The sequence below is a fragment of the Dermacentor andersoni genome, chromosome 6 (assembly GCF_023375885.2).
Source record: "Dermacentor andersoni chromosome 6, qqDerAnde1_hic_scaffold, whole genome shotgun sequence".
In the NCBI taxonomy this organism is placed as follows: domain Eukaryota; kingdom Metazoa; phylum Arthropoda; class Arachnida; order Ixodida; family Ixodidae; genus Dermacentor; species Dermacentor andersoni.
In genome coordinates, this window is record NC_092819.1 from 82,182,546 (window position 1) to 82,210,339 (window position 27,794).

At 46.8% G+C, this 27,794-nt stretch overlaps 1 protein-coding gene across 1 annotated transcript in view; it reads right to left on the reverse strand.

The window, feature by feature from the left end:
• LOC126522463 (glutamate receptor ionotropic, kainate 2-like) overlaps positions 1-24,839 on the reverse strand; it is a 364,802-nt gene extending 339,963 nt beyond the window's left edge. The window contains exon 1 of the mRNA XM_072288773.1: positions 23,489-24,839. Within this exon, the coding sequence (XP_072144874.1) occupies positions 23,489-23,606 (118 nt within the window). The 5' untranslated portion in view covers positions 23,607-24,839. The remainder of the gene's footprint in view (positions 1-23,488) is intronic.
• Between the last annotated feature and the right edge of the window lie 2,955 nt (positions 24,840-27,794).

The window sequence follows — 27,794 nt, forward strand, 5'->3', positions numbered from 1 at the left end:
TGTGAATGAGGAAACCAACTTTTACTGGGCGAACTTGTGCCCACAAGAGCAAGTTACATTAAAAGCACAGTGATAGCGGCGAACACGGTCGGGGATCGTCCAAATCTGATCTGCCGGTCAAGCGCACCGGCTTTTACTCATGAGCCATCGAAGGTTCCAGAATAATCGCTGGCGCCCGCTTGTCTTCCAGAAAGTTCTACACATTTCTCGTCGCTAATGCAATCATATTGACACATTTACTTGTAATCGGGCGACCATGTTTCGCCGCCTAACAAATGTTATCGCACAGCGCGGGACGCGCCTGCATGAATCGGAAGTTTCTGAAATGTTATCGATGCTTCTATCCGCTGTCTGTTGTCGCCGAACCTCGAAAAAGATCAACGCATACACGTGGTAATGCCCCCCTCTCAAAAAGCATCGTCCTGATGGTATAAACATAAGAGGAGAACGAAAAAACGAAAGGACACATGTTAAACAGTACGATAACAACAAAGAAACAAAGTCCAAAGTAATTCAGTAAGAAAAAAGAAAGCGCGAAGTTCAGCTACGCAAAGCCCCAAAGTTCGTTAGCGCTGGTAGAACGGCTTCTCGCACCACATGGACTATTTCAGGTCGTGAGCGGCGCCGCTGTGGTAGAGAAATGTCCTCTGGAATGACCTCATAGTCGAGTGCGCCAATGCGTCGGATGATCTTGCAGGGTCCGAAATAGCGTGGCAGTAGTTTGTCGCTTAGTTTGCGTCGGCGTGCCGGGGACCAAGCACGGTCGCAGGGCTGGTACTCAACGTAGAGTCATCGAAGGTTGTAGCGTTGGCTGTCAGTCCTCTGTTGGTTCTTGATCCGCAGGCGCGCGAGCCATAGGGCTTCTTCGGCGTGCTGCAGATAGGTGGCGACGTCAAGATTATCTTCGTCACTGACGTGCGGCAGCATGACGTCGAGAGTCGTTGTCCGGGTCCTGCCGTGAACGCGCTTGAACGGTGGAACCTGTGTTTTTTTTCTTGCACCGCCGTGTTATAAGCGAACGTTACGTACAGCACTTGACCCTGTGTAGCTTGCCTGGCTGTATTGCAGAATGGCTTGGGTGAGCTCCGCTGTAAAGGCCGTTCCTCTGTCGATGACGAGGACTTCTGGGGCACCATGTCATAGCAGGATGTTCTCGACGAAGAATTTCGCCACTTCGGCTATGCTACCTTTCGGCAGAGCTTTCGTTTCAGCGAAGCGGGTGAGGTAGTCCGTCGCCAGGACGATCGAATTATTTCCTGATGTTTACGTCGGAAAGGGTCTCAACAAATGCATCCCGATCTGCTCAAGTGGTCGAAAAGGAGGCTTGATCGGCTGTAGTAATTCCACTGGCCTTGTCGGTGGTGTATTGCGTCGCTGACAGTCTCGGCATGTCCTGACGTAACGGGCGACGTCGGCGGTTAGGCGCAGCCAGTAATAGAGTAATACAGTAATACAGTAATACAGTAATCTGTTCGGTCGCTGTTTTTATGTGGTGCTCTGAGTTTTCTGGTTTTTTGGATAGTTACGGTTACCTCTGACGACGATTGATTAACAAGACATCGGGTGAAGATTGAACGAGCCAGGCGCCTTACAGGTACGACATTTCTTTTTTCAAGACCTGACTATTACCCTGCCGCTACGGTGGTCGGAAGCCGAGAACATCGTCACGAGCCTTATGCTCGTCCAAACGTAACAAGCCATATGAATGACGCTACGGGCCGTAATGAAAAGCCTGGAGCCTTGCAAGCGTCACAAAGCTTCATAAAGCCGGCACGTTTGGTTCTCTTCAACTCAGAATCAACTTCAGCGAATTCAGGAATGACGGCTGATGGTGAAGCCGAGACCAAGAAACCTCGCCTAGAAGACGGCAAGTACGATGATAGAACATCGACTTATGAGCTAAGTGATGAAGAAGAGATGGGTGAAGATGCACCATTTACTGTCGTCACGTATAAGAAAAAGCGAGCCGAAGGCATTCCGGTTGTCTTTCGCCCAACAAGTCAAGGTACTACTTTTTGGCAAGTAAATCCAAACCGAGTGTCTGCCGAAATAGTTTCTGCTGCCAAAGAAAAAGTACAGTCTTTCAGGACGACCAGAGATGGAAGTTTCAGTGTCAGCGTTGCTTCCTTAGCATCGGCGAAACGCCTTTTGGTGCTCTCAAGTGTAGGTGGCCTGGAAGTCAAGCCATTCATCCCAGAGTCGTACACGCGAAACGTTGGAAAAGTAAAACATGTGCCTCTGCAGTACACAGACGATCAACTCCTAGACTTCTTGAAAGACGCAGGAGTTATATCGGCACGCAGACAGATAAAGTATTCCCGCCAAGAAGATGGAGCAGTGAAGTCATACCCACTTCACACGGTAATCCTGACTTTCAGAGACGACCGCCCTATTCCTGGAAGAATTTACTTGGGTTTCACCAGTCACCCTGTCGAGGAATACCTAGGACCCGCACTTCGCTGCTATAATTGCCAGAGATTTGGGCACATGGCGAAAACCTGCCGTAGCACACGTAGATGCAAAATCTGCTCAGAAGCCCATGACCACAAGGAGTGCAAGTCACTTCTTCAACCTAAATGTGCAAACTGTGCGGGGAACCATGCCGCCTCCTTCTCAGGCTGCCCACAGAAAAAAGCAGCGGCACAAATGCGTCGACATGAACTAATTCATGGAAGACAACCGCGACGCAATGAACCCGCACCAAACCTGGAGATTGTTCATCCAGTGCCAGATCACCCACCTCAGCGGGCACCGGAACCACCACAGCCAAGAGCACCAACAAGATATCCCTCCTCTAGAGAACAACCAACAGTGCAACCAAGAGACCAATCAAGAGGATCACAGTCAAGCGCCCAGTCTTATGCATCAGTGCTACAGAAACCCGGACGACAGCAGGCCGAAAGTAATACACAAGAAAGCTCCAGTACTCGCACACGTTTCTCTCAGCGACCTTATGCATCTACTGCAGAAGTAACACCAGATAATAGCGAACATACCACAGCATCGGTGACACAACTGATTTTGCCAATGCTTTTCGCAGCTCTTAAGGCAATCCTATCTGCTTTGCCGGAAGCAAACAACCTACCAGAAGTAAAAGCCTTGTTGCCTCTAGAAGCACTGTTGTGTCAACAATCCGGACCGAAACTGCGGCAGGCACTACATGAATAACCGCTACAAAAATGTCTCCATATTTCAGTGGAATGCCAACAGTCTTCGAAGAAAGTGCGCTGACTTTCGTAAACTGCTTGTGCAAAACAACTTCCCAATACTTTGCATTCAAGAGGCGGGAATCACTGACGACTTTCGCCTCTCGAATTATGTGATATATAAGACTTCTCGTCAAGGTGCTGTAAGCAGAGTGCTCCTGTGCGTCAGAAAGGACCTACCATCTTATCAAATTCAGTCCAGTGATTCAGACTTCCCGGAATTCATCGCATGTAAAGTATCCTTTGGCAAGCTCTGTATAACAGTGATTAATCTATATCTACAACCTTCAAACCGCATTTCAGTAGAAGCGCTAGTGTATATATTCAAAATAGCTCATTCTAATGTATTTATATGTGGCGACTTCAACGCACACAACATCATCTGGGGCAGTGATCATTGTGATGCACGGGGTAATGTTATTGAGTGCGCCATAGATAAATGCAACTTGACTGTTTTAAACGATGGGTCGCCAACATTCCTTCGTGGATATAATTACTCAAGCTGCACAGATGTTACCCTGTGTTCACATGATCTAGTGAATGGAGTGGGATGGACAACAGATATGGAAACGCGCGGAAGTGATCATTTTCCCATTCTTGTTAACCACCCTAGCATGCACTATGATATCAGGCGTTACAGCAAACTAACCAACTGGCAAGCTTTTCGGTACCGCCTAACGGATCAAATTAACCAACATGCAACAGTGAAAAAATTTACAGAATTTTTGCAGGATAATATGAACATATGCACAAAGAAGGTCCCAATAGCAAAAGATTATGCTGCAGTTGACGGAGAATATGAACACCTAAGAGCCATCCGACGCCGATCCGAAAGAGCTTACCGACGGAGCGGAAGTTTAGAAGCGTACAGAAACGCTCAGAAAATACACAATGTAATGCGCAGACGAATGGAAAGCTTAGGCAAACGGCGCTGGCGCGATTTCTGCGGCACGCTGCCTCCTCACACGGCTGTCCCACGAATTTTTCTAGTAATTCGTTCTTTAAGCGGACCTGTAACACAAAGCTTCCCATTTCGTGCTCTCGTTGTAGCCCGGGACACGTGTGAAATAATGGTTGCAGATGAATTTAGTGAGCTTATTTCCAGATCTGCTTTTTCATCCCAATGTGCAGAATTTGATATTTCAGTAGAGTTGGCTAAGCGAAAAATTACTGCTTGCTACTGGGCCCAACATCCTCAATTAGATCCCACTTTCACATTAAGCGAGCTCCAATGTGCAATTTCATCATGTCGCCAAAAGTCCGCTGCTGGGCCGGACGGCATTACGTACAATATGCTAAGAAACCTCGGACCGAGAGGTACAAATGCGCTCTTAGACATCTATAATAACTTATGGACAGAGGAAACTGTACCTGAGTCTTGGAAAGTCGCTCGAATCATACCAATTTTAAAACCTGGTAAGACGCCCTTGTGCCTTGAATCCTTCCGCGCCGTTAGTTTGACAAGTTGTTTATGCAAAGTAATGGAGAAAATGATTGACGCGCGACTTCAATGGTGGTGTAAGGAAACGAAGGTGTTGTCCAACTACTTAGTAGGTTTTAGAAAACATAGATGCACAATGGATGCAATATTAGATATAGTAACCTGTGTAGAGCACGAGCGTGCACGTGGAAACATTACTATAGCAGTATTCCTAGACATCAAGAGGGCATTTGACACCGTTAGTCACGTTCATGTTTTGCTAAGCATGTTGGAACTTGGTCTGTCTGGCAGGTCCTTGCGATGGATTTCTGAATTTTTATCAAGTCGCAAAATATTTGTTCAGACGGGTGAAGGAAAGAGTGCTGAACATATTGTCAAACAGGGAGTATCACAGGGAAGCGTACTCAGCCCCTTCCTTTTTAACTGCGTCATGGCTGATTTAACGCGAAGACTGCCATCACAGTTAAAGTTTTCACTGTATGCAGATGATGTGTGTATTTGGACATCTGGGTCTAAAGCTCAACTGCTCCAGATGGCATTGCAAGACGGCATAAATATCATCAACCAATTTTTGAGAGAAAGAGGAATGGTACTATCACACGCAAAGACTGCTGTATTGCCCTTCACTCGGAGGCAGTTAAAAAATTTCACTCTTAATCTGGAAGGACACCCTCTAATGATTGTCACACAGCATCGATTTCTTGGCATAATACTTGATAGGCAGCTATCCTGGGCACCCCACTTAAGAAAACTCGAAAACGAGGTCAATGCCATAGTGACTGTACTTCGCAGACTTGCAGGCACATCATGGGGCGGATCAGTATCGTCCATGCTGACTGTTTACAATGCATTAATACGACAAAAAATTGCATATTCCGCGCCCATCTTACGCGGACTTTCCCACACGTCAGAAGAGAGACTTCAAAGACTTTTAGCTAGAGGACTACGCCTATGTCTAGGAGTTCCACGAGCGACTTCGAGTTCTCTTGTAATAGCTGAGGCTCGCCAATCACTATTTCCAGTTATGCGAACTACAGAAACATGCCGGCATTATTTCCGTCTTCAAACCCAGCATAAAAACCACCCATTGGCTCTAGACATAATGAAACGAGATAGAAGTTATGTTCATATAGAAATTCAAAAAAATCTTCACATATTGCCAGGAAATGAATTTTGGAACTCAGACATCGAATATCCTCCATGGCTGCTTACAGTTCCAAAAATCGAATTGTCAGTAGAAGGGATATTCAGCAAAAGAGACATGTTCATTCAAGCTGCTCAACAACTAGCACTATACCAGATATATATGCGGTATTCAGGATACACACACGTCTATACAGACGGCTCCAGTACAGCAACCTCTTCAACTTCATCATTCATTATACCGCACCTCAACAAACAAGAATCATTTAAGTTATGTCGTGCGACTTCATCCACAACAGCTGAACTGTTCGTAATCCTATGTGCGGTAAAATTTATATTGTCAGTAACAGAAGCGCAAAAATGGGTAATTTTCAGCGATTCACAGGCGGCTCTAACATCACTCTGCAGCACAAAGGGGAAAACATTCAGCGACAGTATAATATATGAAACACTTAAAAACCTCACAAAGGCAAGCGAAGCGAAACATGCAATAGCATTCCAGTGGATACCAGGGCATTGCAACATTCCTGGCAACACAGCAGCCGATGAAGCAGCACGACAAGCGCACCTGAAAGATGATACGGCTCCGCTCCCAATATAAAGAATGAATTACGCTGCATTATAAGGACAACGTCTTTCAACATGTCTAGAAACACTTGGTTTGACCAGAATTCTAAGAGCTCTGACTTATATCATATTGATCCATTTATTGAATTCAAATTTTCATTGTCATTAGATAGAACTATGGAAACGCTTATTCATCGATTAAGCCTAGGCACTGCCTACACAAAGCATTTCTTACACAGAATTGGCCGAGCGGAAACCACCGAATGTGATTGTGGATTTGTAGATGAAGATATATATCACCTCCTTCTAGATTGCCCACATCACGACACACCAAGATGCCGACTTAAATCAGCGCTAAGTAAATTAGACCGCAGACCTTTCAGTTTAAAGAAACTTTTGGGCCCTTGGCCAACAACGGCCTTGCAGAAGAGCGCTTTAAAAGCACTAAAGACTTTTTTGAAGACAGCGGCATCGCTGGACGTTATTAGTGCTTTCATTGTTCTGTTCATTTCAATGTGACTCTATATATCCATCTGTTTGGGAATTATGTTATGTTGACTGCTCTGTTGTGACTGTATGCGCTAATATATTTACACGATGTATATACCACCCGCTGACTAGACAATGTGTTATTAGGTGACAGTATCGTTTGTACTTTTGAGACTTTCGACTACATAAGTGTGGAGACTCTTTGCCATGTATATTGTATGTACTCGCTGACCCGCTGACTAGAAAATGTGTTATTAGGCGACAGTATCGTTTCTACTCTTGAGACTTTTGACTACATAGGTGTGGAGACATTTGCCATAGTCTGCCTGTGAAAACGTTGCTTTATAAGTCCTGGTGCTTGTGTGAAATGATTATTTGATACGTAACCGTGAACCCTGAATGATGTATGACGGAACCACCCAAGAGATAAGGAGTAGGCGGCGCCTTAAATTGCGCGCCAACATCTCCTTATATCATATCAATAAAAAAAAATACTTTTCTTGTGTCTTTGATAGCATTCGGGAGAATCCGAGGTGGCCAACGGTCGGATTGTCATGTAGGGCGTGCAGCACTTCTGGACGCAGCGCTGAGGGAACAACAAGAAGGTAGTTTGCGCGGACTGGTGAGTATTTCTTCTTTATGAATAGATTGTTTTGAAACGAGAATGAAGACAATACTCGCTTAAATGCCCTAGGAACAATGTCGGTGTTCTCTTCCAAATACTCGACGATGCTTTTAGCCCCAGGTCTGTTCATTACGGTTCAGCAAAGTTTTCTGCACTTATTATTCCGAGGAGGGCGATGTGATCCTCGTCATCTTGCGGCGGCGGGTCAATGGGGGCGCGTGACAGGCAATCGGCATCAGAGTGCTTTCGTCCGGACTTATAGGTTACAGTGATGTCATATTCTTGTAGTCTGAAGCTCCACCATGCCCGCTGTCCTGAAGGGTCCTCTAATTTCGCTAGCCAACACAACGCGTGATGGTACCTGACGATGTGGCAAAAGACACTTCTGCCAGGTTTATTGTCGCAGAGCGTTCAGCCGTCTTAACATGGCGTACTCAAGGGGACAAGCCTAACACCCGCATTATCGCCGGTCGCGAGCCCATCTCCCTCTGCCTCTTCTTCGATGCGCCGCGCTAGCATGATTTCCAACATCCTACGGGGCCAGCAATGTCATTTGCACAGTTCCAGAGGACAAAGAAGTTGAAATCTTCGAACTCTGTGTCTGCCAGTCGGACTTTGCATGCTGTGACCTACCCATCGCTCCCTTTAAAGATTTTAAGAAGCTTATCTTATTTCCAAAACGTAATAGATGCTTTGTTATCTCCAATAATGACAATGTCATCATTCTTTAAACATTTGTCGAGCTTCTGTAATCTGCTGTGCGCGCTTCTCAGTGTAAAGATGTATTCTTTATACCAGCGATGTCAAAAGTCGTTTATTTTTTTGCTGTCTACATCTCGAGGTACGCAGTGTGTCTGTGCGACCTCACGAGTTCTCCTTAACTGGCGCTTGTGGAAGGGCAGTGAGACGTCTACCTGCCAAAAAGTTCAAAGGAGTTAGGAGCATCATCGGAAATGTATATGAGTGGTCTAGAATTTATCACTGCCTTGAGTTTTGTTAATTAAGGTGTAGAGCTGTTCGAAGCTAAAGCATCCTTCTCCTACTGTTTTCCTGAAATAGTTCTTAACTGTTCGAACCATTCATTCCTAAAATCCTCCCCACGATGAAGCGCGCTCAGCAATGAAGTTCCATGTGATGTTACTAGATACACAAACATTCTGTACATGGACATCACGTAGAAGTCCATATGTCTGCTTAAGTTCGTGACTGGCTGCCTTAAACGTTAAACCATTGTCAGAATCAATTACACAATTCTAAGTGAACAGTTCGCACTACAGCACAGGTAAATACTACAATGAATGTTTTCACAGAGCCGTTTCCCTTCACATACACTGGACCAGCGAAGTCCACGCCCGTGACTTGAAATGGATGAGACCTCGAGACTATGTCGATCGGAAACGGGGCTGTAGGAGCTGAAAGCGCTTTAAGACGAAACCTCGCACAGACCCCGCACTGGCCAAGTACCTTTTTATCACACTGGCGACCGCGTACTGCCCAAAACTTCTCACGCAACTCGGTGAGTGTAACACCGACACCACTGTGAAGAAGGCGTCGATGTTCGCTGTCCACAATGAGATTCGTACAGCGATTATTTGCGGGTAGGAGTACAAGTCATTTCACGTTGTCCGACGCAGCTACGCTGTCAAAGCGAGTCTTCATCCTGATAATACCCTTGGTATCCATGAACGGGTGAAGATCTCGTATGGTCGGCGTCTTGTCGAGAGCTTTGTCCGTTGTTAGTGCAACAATGTCATTTCCATAGTTTTGCGCCTGTAAAATCCTCAGCCAGGTAGCTTCGCCTTCTGACGTCTAAACAGAAAGTGGCCCTTCTCTTCTATTATTAGAAAGTGCTTGGCGATTGTGAATGAACCTTTTCCCCCAAGTCGTGATCCGAAGGACCGTCTTCCAGCAACTATGTTTGGTGACATCTAATGTAGGTTCAGGAGGAACTACTCAGGGCCATCAGAACCACTTCTTGTGCTGGTTTTCTTTCGTCGAGTAACACCTCAGGTGAGTTCTTGCACCTGCCTTCTTGTTTGCATGATGACGTATACACCATACCAGTCACTTCCATTTACCTGAATTGTTGCAACGGGAAGGAAACCTCTTCATTCTCGTATGCGTCTACGTGTAAAACACACATCTGACTGCTCATTTGTCGATTAACTTTCCTTGTGAACGCCAAGGGCCCTTGAATGTCCATCCGATGTTCGTGTTGATCGCTACCAGAGATCCATTTTCGGAATCCGATTTCATCTCACTTTAATCCGGCATGAGCTTCCACAACTGTTCGGAACCAATCAAAAGACTCACTCCGGGTTCACCTGTTACACCAGGGAAAACCACTTGATGTTCGAGTCTGAGCGCACCTCTCTCTATATTCGACTTCTACCTGAAACTCCTGTTCCGGTGAGTGCTCACTGTTCCCTGAGCCTACCGATGGCATAGTGGCCTCGATGTTCTCGCGCATGTAATACTCTACTACTATATCTTGAGGTATAGCTTTCAGAAGTATTTCACCTAGTATCGAAGCGTAAGATGAAGGGCTCACCCCAAGGTTTGCGAGTCGGTTGTGTTGAATGCCGTCGAGCAACTTCCGCAAGGCTGTAACGTTGTTGCAGGATGTCACCAATCCGAGCATTCGTATGTTTTCCAAGAGCTTCTGCTCGAAGAACTTGCGGTTGCTGTAGCGCTGCTTCAATATTCCAAGTGCGTCGCTGTAGCTTGATTCCGTCACTTGGATTCCGGCGACCGCTTGATCAGCAGTTCCAGCAAGTAGCGAAATCAGGTAATAGAAGCGATCCGCGTCCGACACCCGCGGGTTCTCGTGAACAGAATGAAGAAACACATCCCAGAACGCCTGCCAACGAGTGATCGTTCCGTGGAAACGTACAAGTTCTAACTTCGGTAACCTAGAGCCAAACTCACGCTGTGAACGTGTCGTGTTCGTCGAGGAAGCAGACGCTTGTTTCCCCTCAGATGCGGTCTGTGGATGAGCTGTCGGAGGCGAGGAGAAAACCTTGAGCATGTCGATATTGTGCTCGAGCAAGGCCAAAGCGCTGGTAGCAGTGTCTTCATATTCTATTACTTGCCCACTTGACCTGCAAGCACACTCAGGGCGTGGTTACTACGACAGCTCTCGGGCTGTATCGCTTGGTCGTCGGATAGCGTTATCAACTTCGGCTTCAGGTCGGTGACTGTTCCGTGTTGGTTCCGGAAATCCATGCCGAGAATAACGTCTCGTGAACACTGTTCGAGGATAACGAAGGTGGCAGGAAAGATGCGATCATGGACGGCAATTCTGCCCATGCAGATTCCAGCCGGTGTTATCCAGTGTCCTTGAGGTGTCCGGATTTGAGATTGAGATTCGGATTCAGGCCTTTTCTAGCAGTCTTAACTTTCTTCGGCTGGGCGGGAAGGGGTCCACTCATAACGGAGTAGTCGGCTCCTGTGTCCACTAACGCGGTGAGTGCGTGGCCGTCGAGAAGTACGTCGAGGTCGGTTGTTCTTTGTCTTGCGTTGCAGTTAGGTTTTGGCGCCCGGTCACGGCTCCGTCGTGTCGACGTGCGGCTGGCACGTGGCCTCGTCAGGTCTTTGGTCGGTACATTCTTTTCTTCCAGGCTTCGTCGGGATGGCGGTGTGTCGTTGTTATGTCGTCGAGATAGTCTCTTCGGCGTCTTCGTCAGCGGCAAAGTATCTTTGTCAGTTAGACGAACTGCAACCGTACCTCCATCGGTTTCTGCTTTTAGTTTCCGGATATGGCCGGACGGTCTGGGCCTGCACTGGGCCAGCGTATGGACAGCGCTGCAGCTACAGGTGGCGGCCTGGTGACGGCGAGCGGTAGGGTCATCGAGGGCTTCACTGAGTAGCGGCAATGTAGTCGGCGATATATAGAGGGCGTTCCCTTTCTTCATGACGCGGTGCGTTGAAGGCGAACCCTACCAATCCCAACTCGCGGTAAGGACATCGGTGGCAGATGTGGCCGGCTTCTGCGCAATGATAGCAGAGCGGACTGCGGTCGGGGACTTGCCAAACGTCAGTATTACTTGGCATGCTGCACGGGGCCATGGGCTGGCGTGTTAGCGGTGGTGGTGATGAACGACGCAACTGTGGCGTTACCGGGCCCTGGTACAGGAGCGGAGGGGGAACGTGACGGTGGGCTACTGCGGCATACGTCATCTATTCCGGCTGAGGCTGCGGCGATTGAGGTTCTCCGAGTGATTGTTGGAGCTCCTAGCGTACGACGTCGGCAATCGAAGCCACTTGAGGCTGTGATGAAGGGGAACAGCTTCTGAAGCTCCTCCCGCACGGCCGCTCTGATACTGTTGTGCAGATCGTCGCTGGTGAGTCATGGAAATCCAGAGTAGTTTCTTGCATTCGTGCGGCGGTTTAACTGCCGGCTCCACATTTCCAGTGTCTTCTCAATGCTCGTGGCCTCGCGGAGAAAGGGTACGGTTTATACGGTGGGCTTCGTATCATTCCGGCGAAAAGTCCCTCTTTCACAACACGCATGAGTAGGCGGACTTTCTTCTCCTCAGACATTTCCGGGTCGGCGTGACGGAATAAAAGGCTTATCTCCTTCGTGAAGATCCCGATGGTCTTATTAGGCAGCTGCACTCGGGTTTCTAGTAGAACTTGGAATCGTTCTTCGCGCACGACGCCTGTGAATGTCTGCTGGAGGCTTCTTCGGAACAAGTCCCACGTCGTTAAGGTGGCTTCTCGGTTCTCAAAACACGTCCGGGCGGCATCTTCCAATGCAAAAAAGACAGGTCGCAGTTTGTCGTCGCTGTTCCAGCTAATAAATATCGCGACCCTCTCATACGTATCAAGCCAACTTTCCGGGTCCTCGCATGTTGAAGCGTGGAACGTCGGTGGCTCCCTGGGCTGCTTCAGCACTATCGGTGTTCGCGATACTGAGGCTGTCATTGTAACTGCTGTCGCGGCCGTGCACTTCGTGGTGTTCTCAGGCAAATGTCTGTGCTCCAGGGGCAGCCCTTGCAGCCTGCGACTAGATCGCTGGCCCTTGGCGACGTTGGTGTTGTCTTCGTGGCTGTGAATTGGCTAACGGCTTTGCGGGGGCGTTCAGTACATGAACACATCCAGCACCTCCACCCGATGTTACGTTGTAGTGACGGTGAATAATACAGCGGTAAATCTGTGAATGGCGAAGCTAAATTTTATTGGGCGAACTTATGTCCAGAAAAAACCGACTACACTCAATGCTCAATGAAAATGGCACACACGGTCGGTGATTGTCAAAACGTGATCTGCCGGTCAATGGTGTTGTTGGCCGTCGGTTAATGATAGTCACATTATTTTTCATTCCACCTAATTAGATAATTAGTAATAGCTAATTAATCAGCTTCTCGAATGTTATAGTTAGATGAAAAGTGTCAATGAGAAAATTGTAGGGCGACAGGGAAAACTCCCGATACAGCTTTCTGTGGATAAATACCTGCTACATAAAAGCGTTTTTGCGCGTATATTCGCAGGCGTCTTTCATGCTCGGAAAAACACTTTTATTTACCACGTATTCAGCAACACAAAGCTGTATCGGGAGCTTTTCATGCTGCTCTACAATTTTCTCATTGACATTGTTCATCTAATTATAATATTCGGGAAGTTTACTAATTAATTAGGACTAAATATGTAATTAGGTAGATTGAAAAAAATAATCTGAGTATCCCCAAGCGACGACAAGCAACATTATCTTAGTTCTGTCCATCTACGTGGCATTCGCTTATCTTTAAACTCTGCCTAAATATAGGTGGGGCACCCTGTATAAATTTTGTTTCATAAGGCTTCTAAAACCAAAATAATGAAGAAAATTATTAGCTTAGCTGTATGCCATGTCTACGGGGAAACTACTCGTCCCGATCCAGTAGGCACATTAAGTGCGGGAGCATTTTCCAGTGTCGACTCAACTAAGGCTTCTGAATGTGTAAATTTACACATCCACACATAAATTCACTTCAGTGTTACTTGACAGCAATTGCTCCTTCTTTCGCTATCACGTTCAGTGTAATATTAAATTGAAGGGAGCATATGAGTGTAGATAAAGTTAGAATTTTTCCCTATAGCAAGCAAACAATTAGCCTAGCTTCGCAGTAAATGAATTCTAGTTCGTGATGCCGGCACCCATGTACAGAAAAAAAGAGACAAAATTACAATTTTGCTATCGAAAGGAAAAGAACAGCTCAGAAACTAATCCAGGAGGAAATCAACCGAAGTAATCGCTGGCTGTCTGGAAAATCAAAAGTGCTCCGAAAATTCTGTCAACCCCCCCCCCCCCCCCATGAGATATATGAATGAAAAAAAAAAACAAATTTATATGCCTATATCTATATAATGCGACGAGGAGAAAATTTTTGAGAAGGCGTAATGAAATACAATGAAGAAAGTATGGCCGAGTCATTCAAGAGCACTGAAGGAACAAATCAGGAGAGGCAGGATATTGAGATTGACGCAAAATAGCAATTCAACCTTAGCAGCCTCGCGATCGACTGTGAACAAGTCAAAAAACTTACAAACTGTGCGACAGCGGGACTAGATTTAAAGCAATGGGGCTAGTCAATAAAGAGAGACCAAAAGCGAAGCATCACTGTAGCGATGTCAGTAAAATATGCTACAGGAGAAAGAAATTCCAGATACAATAAGGCGGAATGAAAATGTTATATACAAAAGACATAGAACTAGCATTGAGCTATACAGGCCGGTGACAATATCCTTTGAAGCAAACGGGATAAGAATGCAAACCCTAAAAATTTAAGTTCTAGGCATGGGAAGAAGATAACAAAAAAAAAACTGGCAAGTTAGACGGGGGCTTTAGAATAGGACGGTGCAAAGATAACTTATTTGTTATTCCAGAGTGCATCAATATGGCCAGACCGAAGGATCTCTGATTTTGGGAAGCTGCCGCAAACAAAAGACGAAACTTGAAGAAAGAGACAAGAAGCGGTATTAACAATTGATGATTTAATGAAACAAACGGCAAGCTTTTATAGATGAGACAGACGTGGGCACCCGAAGAGCAACGTAAAAACCAATAAAAAAAACCAGAGCAAACTTTAACAGGGGTGTTGTACAAATACTAAGCAAATGCTGACAGACCACTGAGGCACCGAACACGTGTGCATCACAGGGAAAGAAACAAAAGCTCTTTCTGAGAAACCGCAACTGACGGCGAGCTAACACAATCACCATCGTTAAAGCGTCGCATGGCCACTGCCTCTACAATCTCTCTTTCCAGCTGGCCATTCTTTCTGCCAATAATCTCAGTCTTTGAGAAGACAGGTGAGCAGCCCAGGCAACTACGGAAATGAATAGCCAAGTTCGACCCTCCAGCAACCCCCAGGGAACGTTCGTGCTCGCGGAAGCGAATGTTATTTCGCCTACCGGTTATCCAGTGTAGTATCTGCCGCACTTTAGTGAACTATATTTGGCACGTGTTGTGCAAGGCACTTGCGAATTTGTGGGCTTCGTTTCATTGCCGTAGGCGCTTGGGCTTCTCTCCTTTGTTTTCAAAGACAGATTATTGGAAGAATGAATGGCAAGCCGGAAAGAGAGACTGTAGAGGCAGTGGCCATGCGACGCTTTAATGATGGTGATTTAGTTAGCTCGCCGTCAGTTGCGGTTTCTCACAAAGAACTTTTGTTTCGTTCCATGTGATACACACGTGTTCGGTGCCTCAGTAGTCTGTCAGCACTTATCTTAGTTATTGTAGCGCACTCCGGTTAAAGGTCGCTCTGTGTTTTTTATTCGTTTTTACGCTGCTTTCCGGGTCGACACGTGTATTTGATCTATATAAGCTTGGGGCTCCTTTCATTAACTCAGCTGTTGTGAGCACCGCTTCGTGTTTTCTCTTTATGTAAGTCTCGTGTTTTGCTTGCGGCAGCTTCCCAAAATCAAGAATCACCAACTGGCTTACACCCACACTCTGCTATGTTACAAATGATCCCCCTTTATACTCAACTTTAGTAGACACTTGCGAAGCCTATGACAACGTAAAGAAAGCTTTTTGTGATAATTTTTACCCAAAAGGGGTCCTGGGGGATAGCAAGAAAGCCTTACTAGCGTCAACACGTGAGAATAATGAACTACAGAGCGCAGAAATTGCTAGCTAGCACCGAGACAGGAGACATTCAGAAAATCTTGCGCCGCGATTTCCCGTTACTGACTCTTCTCTTTATGTTGCACATGACAGGCGTGGGAACAAGGCTAGGGCAAATTAGAATAGGTTGTATCCTTTCGTACAAACAAAACTACGCGGATGTGGAGCGAGTTTTTGAGGTATGAAGTACACAAATGGAATCCTTTTATTCCCCAATGTTGCGAAAGATATTGGGGCTTGTGGGAGATATTGACAGTCTACTCAGTAACAGGTCAATAAGGTGTATTTTTGCAGCATGAATGACAAACTAAGTGATGACACTTTGGTGCCTTTTTTCGCTCGTAAATGTAGACAATGAAGTTCTGACCGACGCCTACAACCCCTTTATTTTTTTATATTTCTGTGTGTCTGTGCGTGACAACGACGTAACTGATCGTGCGTAAGTAAGCTCAAACTTGTTAAAAACGCTAGCCCCGTCTTTACATGGAAAGCAAAATAGAGGCGCTGAAGAAAATGAAGCGGGCATCGAACCTGAGATGCTTCCTTGAAAACCTGAGGCATTATGAAATGAACCAAGTGCCAGTGCTGGTGGAAACTTTGCCTCAAAACTTAGTGCAAGCGGGTTGTGATATGGCGACGCACACAGGTAAACCAGAAGCAAAGTTAAACATAGTGCCCGTTTTCGCGGAGCAGTTTGTTCTATCTAAACGCAATGGCGCTTTTGGCGGTGCAACGCACGTCGCCTAAGCGACAGCGCACGAATGCGAGGCCATTGCCGCTTCCACCTTGCTTCTGTGCGATCCGCTGTCGGAAATGCAATTGAGCTTTCGGTAGCGCACAATGCTCTAGTCGTGCCGGATTGTATCGTGCAGATTGCAGACGCATGCAGTAGTTGGCTGCAAAAATAGTGACTGGCATATTAAGGACTGGAATGAATCAGTGTGGCCAAATTCGCTGACCGTTGCTGCAACTGTCCGTACGTGTTAGCGGCACTTTGAGATGTGCTGCTTTCTTTCTGGATAGAGAAACTTGCTCATTCTCCAGCGTTCTATCGCTAGCCTTCAAAGAAAGTGTTTCAGCTCCGGAACGTCGGCAACAGTGAGTACTGCTCCTTAAACAATGACAGAGGGAGTAGCGCCGCTTCCTGTCAAACGCATTTCGCGCACAGTACCTACACACATCTACCCCAACTGGCACAGAATCTAGCGCCCACTCTATCATCAACGTCTCAATAAGTGAATGGGCGCACACTTGAATATATGCGCACCATATACGTACAATAAATGACGGACTACACCGATGGCATACGAATGGTCAAAGCTGAATGTTTCCTGACGGTCCACAAGAGTAAGTGAGTTACTAGCGATTATACACCTTTGGTACAAGGTATTACAATGTGCGAAACAGCTGCGTTTCAAGGCTTGCGCGCAGTAAGAACAAATTTATTGGAACTAAGTACACCCGCGATCAATTAGGCAGAAAATAATCAGATAGGGGCCACTCCAAGGAAATTTACTGAATCCGAAATGTGATCAGTGGCTGCTTCAAAACATTTGCCAAATAAAGAACGAAGAGCAAAAAAAAAACTAATCCTGGTTCAATTCAGGAGCGGAAAGCCTGGATAGCTTGGAATACATATTTAGCCCCGCTTCTAGAACAACCACCATATACACTGCTCACGCTGTTCGGACATAGCTTAATCAGCTCCGAGAGCGATTTTGTATGCTCCCTGAAGCTGTGGCCAAAACTTCGTGTCGTCCACCCAGCCACCGTCTACGATGCCTCCCGAAGCAGAGGTTTGATAAGTCGCACTGGCGTCATGCACACCCATTGTAAACGCGTAGGCCACAGATGCAGTTGGGACAAGCAATAGATGCGTCACCACGTGATCAAACATGACAGCGCCCACAGGATCGCCGCGAAAAAAGTCAATAACATGAAAGGCTGCAGGCTAGAAATGAAAGGCCGAAGCGGAAAGAGCAGAAGAGAGAAGACGTGGTTCTTTAGTGTTGATTCCCCATACCTCACTGCGAAGCGATAAGGCGCTAGCTACGGCACTTGTTTATAGGTACCTCTTTGGATCAAGAATATATATTGAAATGCCTCTTGCTACATCTACACAGGCCCAAGAGCATTAATTAGACGTTTACCACGAGGCAACTCCAACAATTAATGAGCGCCTATCCAGAAGTAAACGCAGCCTTGACGCCGACTGTTGACGGGTCATCGAACGACCCCTCTACCTGAACCTGACAACCTGAACTAGTTGATGAAAAGGGCCAATGCCGAATGCTACCGTGGGAACGGCGGTGGGGGCGAAGGTACAACATCGGACAGAGGGACTGAATGGTGCGATATCATGGACGGGATATTGCGCAAGTCTTTGCTCGACTGAACGCAGCAGATGCAAGCGTATACAATTCAGTGAAGTCGAGTTCGCTTGCCAAGTACAAACTTTCCACAGAGGAATTTCGGAGGAGATTTCGACAGGAAAGAAAGAAGCCTAACGAAAGCTTTGTTGAGTGCACATGTAGACTAAAGGATAATTTGTCAGAGTGGGTGAAAGAAGCAGGGGCGGATAACGTCAGTAGGCTGCCAGATTTGATCTGCTTAGAGCAGTTATATGAGACCCTGACGTATAACGTGCGCCTTTGGCTTAAGGACAGACAGGACGGTGTCTGTAAAGAGTGCCGAACAGCTGGCCAACGAGTATGTGGAGAGCCGTGGCTTCAGGCCGCAGAGCAGTAGCGCAAAGTACTATCAAACGCTTTTCCGACTGCCGAAATCTTACCCTAGAGGGCAAAAAACCACAAAGTAAGAACTAGATGAGACTATAGTCGCAGTTCGGCGCGCACCGAAGGCACAGCGAAATCACCCCAGAGCGGTAGAGAGGAACCCGGAAATAATTCGGAAGAGCTCGAATCGATAGATCAGCTGGCATGTTATAACTGTAAAGAAACGGATCACTTCGCCCAAAACTGCCCAAATAAAAGGCCTGCATTCGTTTGCATAAGCAACCACCCGACTAGTATCCATCTCCTAAAGCCATACATCACAAATATAATGGAAAATGGCAAAGAGTGCCGGGTAGTAAGGGTCTCCGCGGCCACCATGGATGTCGTCCATCCGAAGTATGTGGAAAGGGAAGACTACGTGCCCAAATGCGCGTGGATAACGCAGGCCATCAGCGAAGACTGCGATTAAAGAAACTATTCTAAAGGCAGCAGTTGCCGCTGCTGTGCGATCAACGCCACTGGACAGTTGAAAGTACTGCAGTGGAACTGTCGCTTTATATTCTGAGCTTTAACAGATCTATCTTGCATATTGAATCAACTTAACCCAGATATCATACTTCTTCAAGAAACTTTGCTTACACCACAAAAATTTTCACTTCAAAGGTCTTCTGTCTTTCCGATTAGATCGACGCTCGCGAGGTGGAGAATTACTGATACTTGCTTCCAGTAAAATTTGCCACAAGGCAAACATTTCTTTTCAAATCATGGATTCCTACTTCGAAATTCTGACGATATATTTATATCTCCCAGAGTATCATTCACTTTCAATTATCAATGCTTATTTCGCCACCGGTGAGCAAGGTACGCGTCAACTGAACAGGGCTGTGGCTGCCTGTAGAAAACAAATTTTGTTTGCAGGGGATTTTAATTCGCGCCACGTGTCCCGGGGGCTAAAAACAAATTTTTGTGGTAAGCGACTGTGGGAGTGCACTATTGATAGTCACCTTTCATGTCAGAACACAGAACAAGTAACATTTGCTAGAGGTTACTTTCCTTCAGTGTTAGAGTTGACATTTTGTAGCGCTGGCATCAATGCTTCGTCGTGGGTAGCGGTTGACTCAGCAACCAACAGAAGTAATTATCTTCCTGTGTCATTCGAAATTATTTGTCCAATAACCTCTTTAGAATACCAGACATGCACATTTGTGAACCACAATAAATGTAAGACTGCCTTGCGTTCAGCCGTTTCGAAACTTGCCAATGATAAGGAAATCGCTTCAACCAATTCCTCGATTCGAGATGGTTCCCGGAAACAATCTGAATTTGTTATCCCTTCGCCTAAAGGCACCGCTTGTCGTTGGTGCAATGATGAGTGTACGTGAGACTGTAGAAAAAAAAAGTCGCTTGGAAAAGGCTTCTGCATAATGTGGGCCAGACAAATTGGAAGGATTATCATTTTCACGCTGGTGTATTTAAGCGCACTGTTAATCGAGCCAAAGGTGAATATGATATTAGGCATTACGGTTATCTATCAAATTCTAAAAATAAGCAGGCTCAATTCGCGTTTCTTTCTGCTAGGAAAGTGGTACCAAAGCCCTTAGCATTAGACTCGAGCGTTTTGACCTCACAAGAACATGATGTTGGTTATGTTCATCTACGGGGCACTGGCATATTCTTAAAGTTCAGCTCAAATTATGTGGGACGCCCGTTCCACAGGCTCTTTCAGCTAAGTTTAGGCAGAGTTTAAAAATAAGCTGATGCACTCTAAGACGACGCGACCAAATGCACATTGCTTACTTTTGTACGTAACGCGTCACGCTAATTTTGTATTTAGCTTAATCAGGTAATTAGTCAACTTTAGTTAACCAACTTCTGAAGCAACGAAGCTAAAAAAAAATTTTTTAATTAGAAAGTTGCAGAGCGGTTTGCGAAACGACCGAATGAACAGTTTCTGTCGTTCTATCTATTATTCTGCTTACTGCGAATGCACGCGAAATACAAAAAAACACCACGTGACATGCCCGCTTGCGCGTCGTGATTGCACTGCTCCGAAGCGTTCCGCGCACAAACGAACTCAGCATTTGGCTGGGTGTGCTGCTGATGCGTCTATTTATCGCATCATGAACCACCACGAGGGAAGCACGTCGCTGGCGTAAATCGCACAGCGAACGCCTTGGCCACTGCCCTGTCTCTTTTTAAGCGGCAGCACGCCGTGCCAGATGCTTTGTTCGTTTGCACATGGACACTTTAGGAGCGCTGCAATCACGGCGCGCAAGAGGGTATGTCACATGGTATCTCTTTTTTTGTATTTCGAGAGCATCCGCAGTAAGCTGAAAAAACACTAATCCTTAAAACATAGAAAGACAGAAACTGTTTATTCGGACGTTTTGCAATACGGTCTGCAACTTTCTAATAGGAACATTTTCCTTAGCTTCGTTGCTTCAGAAGATGGTTAATTAAAATTGACTAATTATGTAATCAGGCAAAATACAAAATATAGCGTGACGCACTACATGCAAAAGTCATCTTAGAGTCATCGCGTCATCCGAATGTGCACCGGCATATTTTTAAACTCTGGCTAAAATGAGCTGAAACACCCTGTATAGCCCAGGGACTCTCTGTGGCGCTTGCCACCTGTTAGGCTTGTAAGGTTTTAAGCCGTCGCTGGGGCACCAACATGGACTCCGGCTCAACGCCTGTTCAAAACGCCACCTCGTTCTCAGCATCGGAAGGCCATAGCCACAGAGTCAACATGGCGGACTCGAAGATACCGCACAACGTGGTAGCCATTTGCCTGCAACGTTCAATGCATAGATGCGTTTGTATTATTTTTTATCCTTCTTGAACAAGCGTCGAAGATGTAGGCTGCCTTGGATTTAGGCGCTTACTTGCGCCACGTATTCTTTAGGCGATGAAGATGGCATTGTCGGCACACAGTAATGTGAAGAGGGGGAGGTGCTTATCTTCAGAATATCCAATGTAATATTGTCACAGGTGTCGAAAAGTGACCTTCAAACTTCCCAACGCACTAGCCCCGGTGGCGCACAGTGGCTGCGGTATTGTGCTGCTAAGCCCGAGGTCGCGCGATCAAATCCCCGCCGTGGGGGCATCATTTCATTGGGGAGCGAAATGCAACAACACCTGCGTACCGTGGATTCGTTGCAACACAAAAAACCCCAAATGGTCGAAATTATTTGCGATGTGCCCACTACAGCGTGCTTCATAACCATATCTTTTATATAGAATGTAAAACGTAACTGGTAATTAATAAATTTATTGACATAATATGTCGGACACGTTTCGTATCTTGTGCAGAGGAGCCAGATCGTGGTTGAAATTCCGATTCTATGCCTGTATATTAAAATACGGCATATGCGCGCGCGTGCGTGCGTGCGTGCATGTGTGCGTGTGTGCGCGTGAGTGCGCGTGTGCGCGTGAGTGCGCGTGTGTGTGTGCGTGTGTGTGTGTGTGCGTGTGTGTGCGTGCGTGTGCGTGTGCGTGTGCGTGTGTGTGTGTGTGTGTGTGTGTGTGTGTGTGTGCGTGTGTGCGTGAGCGTGTGCGTGAGCGTGTGCGTGAGCGTGTGCGTGAGCGTGTGCGTACGCGGTCCATAATTGTAGCGAACAATTTTAATGAGGGATTGTCGGAGCCCTTCAATCAAGGGCCTCACTGGCCTCTGAATACATAAGTGTTCAACAAGGGAAGAATGAAGACCACTGTGTCGTGAGCACATAAATGAAGCAAGTGTCTTTACGCAGCGCTACTTCTACCCAGGATGGTCGAATCTTCGATTGAGAATGTCGACGTGAATAGACAAACAGCCATTATTTCACAGAGCGCTGTATGTTGCTTCTAGGCCTTCTTTTCAATGCCCCGACTGGTGACTTTCCACTAACGTATTTTATTTGTTTTTTTACCTGGAAGTGCTTTCCTCTAAACCGAAATACCGGTACCCGAAAAATAGCAGGATTACTTAGCACCTGCTGATGATTCGCACTGAATACTTCCGCCTGCAGCAGCCTACCTGGTCTACGTTATCTCGATCGCTTATAGAGAAATTAAGCAAAGGCCGCCTGATGACGCATCACTAAGCTAACTGGAGAAGATTGTACACAGATGCTTCACAGACTCTTCTTTTGTGTGTTGCTTGCAAAGAAGATGGTTTGAAACAAAGTGCAGGAAAAACTAGCCACACAGGGCATTAACTGTGGCCTAACAGTATAATCTTCAGCCTATAGTCAACGTTTGGACAAGGCAACTTGCCTTCGTTATCACAACGACTGATTTCCCTGGCAGCATTCATATATAGCTCGCATTCCACCAGCGCTGAGCAGGATACCGGGGTGCCTAAGTGTAAGATGAGTGAGCTTATGAGGGTGCCCACCTGTAATCTCGTTTTTCATCAATGGCTAATGAACGCACCGTGAAATTTCACATCGGTGTTTTAGGTAAAAAATAAAGGCAAGCTGACGGCACGAGACTTTAGAAGCCGAGGTCATCAACGAGATCGGGCAATTACGCATCAGTGCACAATCAATCATAATGACAAAAAAAAAAAAGAAGAACGTCCCCTGCGCAAAACCTGTCTATCAGCCTCAGAAATTCAGCATGACAAGAAAAATGGACAGTATTGGTTGTTGCTTGCTATATAATATGTCAAGACCAATTATAAACGTTCTGTCGCCAGTCCATGGGTCTGTAGTGTTTTTCATCTCTTCTGACCATGCCACTGTTTTATGTTGCAAACCTTTCTTGCAATGTGCATCCAACGAGCTCAGGCAAAGCCTATTCTGGAGTGAGGTGAAAGCTGGATAAAAGAAATGAAAACTCACGAAAGAAGGAAACAGATGTAACAGTAATATATATATATATATATATAGGTAAAAAGTTCACGACTAGAAATGAACCTTCACATGCGTGCAGGCATCGTCGGACCTAAAAGCTTCCTTCTTCATTTGTTCTGTTTCTTCAGAACACATGAACAAAGTAATCTTTCGTTTCTCACAGCTTTTACTGATGGGAACACAAGAACGGGGACTAGCCTTCCTTGCATTAACTTGGGCATTATTCTACAGTATTTTATGAAACAAACTTGCAAGGAACACCTGTCTGAAAGATGGGAAATCACGCAACTCTACTTCGTAAGAAAAAAACAAGAAACAAATAGTTACTTACCGACGCGAACAGTCGGGGGCACGCCATAGTAACCGACATGGGCCACCACAATTTGTTCCTGAATAAACACTACCAAAGCACAACAAGCAATGAATGCACACGGCGAAGACGTCCACATTGAAAACGGAGGAATCCGTCCTATTCCTTCTGTCTGCGTTGGGATGGCTCTCGCTTGTCAAGGTCCCGCAGCCTTTGCAGGTGAATGAAGGAAACGACGGCCAACTCTGGGCGAACACAACGATGTCACGATTTCTCACTGAAGCTAACGAGGCCGCGTTTGTGGGAGGCGGGCGAAGTCATTCCTCAGGGAAAAAGTGTAGCCTTCGCCTAATCCCTGTTTCTAGAACGCTGCACTGTTAATCTCTGTCTGAAGAACTTCTCCATCGTCGTTGCTCGTCTGTTCGGTGGGAGACGCCCAGCTTTGCACTGAACAGTGCTCGTCGCGCATTCTTTGCTAAGTCGTTGTCGTCTTCGTAATCCGCACTGGAAGCGCGATGCATCACGCGCGCAAGATGAGGTCGCCGATCCCTCTATGTCTTCTCGTGCTTTTCCCGCCTACTTTAGTTTTCTGTTTAACGAGTCTCTCAAGTTGGGTTCCACACCAATGCTCTTTTCAAGGAAAACAAGCATCTTTGTCAATTTCCTGCGTGAAACATGCCGGACCCGTATTGGTTCTTCTCCGTCATCGTTGGCGAAACGGTGATTAGCGTAGTAGTAGAAGGCAAATTGCTCGGATGATCAGTCACACACACGCAGAACAACTACGTGAAACAGTCATAGAAAAAAAAAAAAACAGGCCCCAGTCTCTATGTGCGCGAGGAAATGCCACGACACGTACGGCAACGAAGTCAAGCAAGGACGTTGTCGGCAACGCCGGTCGCCGCTACCGCTGAAGCGAGGGAAGTCGATGGCGCCCGTCAGACAGCCCGCAAATTCCCGATCCTCCCGTGCACCTGTCCTGGCAGCCGCTAGCTCCCGGTGCTCGCTGCCAGGCCAGCGGTGGTAACCAGCGACGATTCGAAGAATCGCAGGCCTTGAGTCACACCCCGGGTGACGTCTCCTCAAATCACCCTTCTCGCACCGGAGCCAGCGCACCCGCTGTAGGTCTTTCGCGCGAGTTGAGGGCGCTCGCAAACGCTGTCACGCACTCACTCACGTTCGTGCAGGCCTCTCAGCCACCGCGCGAACCGGCACATACTGGCAAGCGCCTATCGGAGCAAGGGCTTGGACGGGGGAATGGAAAGAGGTATGGGGTGCGGGAAAGGAGGTGCCACGAGAGGTTAGGGCCGCTGCTTTGGCCCACCAGTAGGTAGTAGCGGAGGCTCTTTCTTTTTTAGAAAGAAGACGGCTGCCATCTTTGATGCGGCAGCGGAGCGACCCCGCGCTGCTCGCTGCAGCGCGCCGCAACCTGGCTCCATCACTAAAAATACCGCGTGCGCGACTTCGGCGTCGTGGCGGCGGTTATGAACGCTGTCGTGTCTCTGGGATGTACCTCCCCCCCTTCTCTGCCCTCCCCTCTCCACTCGGTGGCGACCGACATCGTGGCTTCCTTCCTGCACACTACGCCCAACGTGTTCTCTTCGCCGCTTGCGGAGCAGCGGGAGCGGAGCAAAATATGTCTTCTCAAGCGTCTCCGCAAAGGTTCCAGGCAGGGAACGAGGAGAACACAAACAGAGCCAGAAGAAAGGGAGCGACAGCTTACAAGGCGACAGTGGCTTTGGGGCCGCTGTGAACAGGTTAAGAAAGGCCAACGACATGTGTTTTCCTTAGGTTAACTTCTTTAGTTCAGGTTACGTTGTGATGACTACGATTTAAGAAAGAACGCATGGAAAAATGGCGACAAATACACGGAGCACTCGGATTGCACGTAATCCCCAAGACTTAAACATTAAACATGTACAAGTTAAGCCGGTTGTTTAGCGAAATACTTACCTTAAGGGTGCCGCAGAAACGTGCGTCACTCCCAGGGGGGAAGTGGTTACATGCACGGGACATAGCTGTTAAGAGAGTGGTTGTATGGAGTTTGCAGGTGCCTCAGTATTGCACTTCGCAATCCTTTACGCTGCTTAGAGCGGCTTAACTTGTTTGCAAGCAATTCTCTTTGGGCCACTCAACTGGAGGTTCCCGCCCTTACACATATAGAAGCTTGCTCTGTGTATTATAGTACTCTGAGGTTTAACAGAAACGGAAGTATGTCACTCTAAACACTTTTATTGAAGTGTCAAATTACATTATGGGCCTTCTAACCAAACGACCACTTTCCGATATATAAATTGCATATTCCTAAGAGCTCTAGATTGCAAGTAGATTCGTCGGAAATGCTTCCCAATCGTTATGCAGTATTATAGAATATTTATTATGTCTACAAACGTCGTATAATGGTAATGAGTGAGCAGTGAACCGCATATTACACAATAAGTACACAGATACGACCGTAAATGGGGCCCAAAGTCAAGCCAATAACGTAATCCTACACTGGCTTCGCCGGTGACCGATAATAGTGCTGTATGGCAAAGTTTTCTTTGCCTAAAGCAGGGGGTTTGCATATATATATATATATATATATATATATATATGCGCCAGGGATATTCCGCGCGGGAGTCCAAAGTCCAAAATTCACAAGTGGAAGGCAGGTCCCGTTGTCCGAAATGGTAATGACGGTGTGAGGAAAAGCGACGTTATGCGAGAGCAGGACATCCGGATTAGGGGATACGATGTAGTCACCATATGGTATAGGTGGAACGGGGAGACACCTATGTAGGTAATGGCATGTTGCCGGAGGCGAATATGCTCTCTGGAACATAGCCGTATCGGAGCACTATCGGGAGGGTCAATAGCAGCAGGTAGAGCGAGTTGCACAACACCAGCAGAACAGTTTATCAAAGCGGAATGTGTAGACAGAAACTCAAGGCCCAGAATGAGGTCGTTAGGGCAGTGCTCTAGAACATAAAATAAAACAGAAGTATAATGTCCGGCGACACTGACGCGAGCCGGACACATGCCAATAACGGCGACGGCAGGCGACACAGGCGACGGCAGAAGTAAGGACTTTTTTGAGACGAATCCGAAGCTGAGCATTCCTTATAGATATGTGCGCGCCAGTGTCAATCAGAGCCGTAACAGGTACACCATCCACAACTGCGAGTCGGCCTAGTTGGAACATATTCATATTTATACACTTTTTGTGCGCGAACAAACAGGGACGAAGAATAGGGGCAACACAAGGATGAGCGCTTTCTAACAAATGGTTTTATTTTTGAAGAACTACTTACTTAAATATCCACAGAACTGCGCGATCTAGAGAACAGAGCACGCCTACGTTTTTTTTTTTTTTTTCACATGTGTTATATGTAATATTGACGTTGCTCTTTTGACTTGATCGCGCAGATCAGCGGGTATCATATGCGCTGTAGGCGTCCTCTGTTCTCTAGATCGCGCAGTTCTGTGGGTATTTAAGTAAGTAGTTCTTCAAAAATAAAACCAGTTGTTAGAAAGCGCTCGTCCTTGTGTTGCCCCTATTCTTCGTCCCTGTTTGTTTGCGCACAAAAAGTATAAATATGAACACCATCCACGTTCAATTTAATGAGGTTCCGATGAGTGGGCAAGGTCAGAAGAGGATTTTTGCGACGGGTCGGTTTGGCAGCATCACCTGCAGGTGCTGCACCCGTTAGTTTTGCGGAAGGGTGCGCCGGAAAAAGCTAGGGGACGGTGATCGGCGAGATGGGGGCGATCGGGAGAAGCGGAGAAGTGGCGACGGAGAGCGGCTAGAGCGGGTAGGCAGTGAAGTCTTTGCCAATGGAGCCTGCTCACATCCAACGCCTGTCTTAGGCGGCGCTTCAGTATCAGTTTCGTCTCGTTCGGAAAAACTTCTCCGATGCCTGAGGCAGGCAGACGCGACCGTAAGCTGTTTGGTGTGCCACCGTCCATATGCGACTCGTGAATTGCCGGTAAGCGCTGAAAGTTTTTCTTTTTCTCATTTTCTTTTGTTTTCCACTTTTAAGTTCAGGCCGAATTCGTACGGGAGACTGCCACGACCAGCAGCTGCCGTATCAGCAAAACACGTAACCGCGGATAAATCAAGCATATTGCCAGGCACATAGGATCGCCAGGGCTGGAATTCTCCGAATTACAGGTAAGATGGCCTGACAGCCCGCAGGCTAATCTGATTGAGCTAACTTAGATGCTCTATTTCCGCAGTCAGAAGTTCGAATCATCACGCTTTTTTTCCTTGAAGGTGGGAAACTCGAATTCACCTACCCTTGTACACTACATCTCCAGGCTTGGAGTGGCGCCTGACACCGAAAAA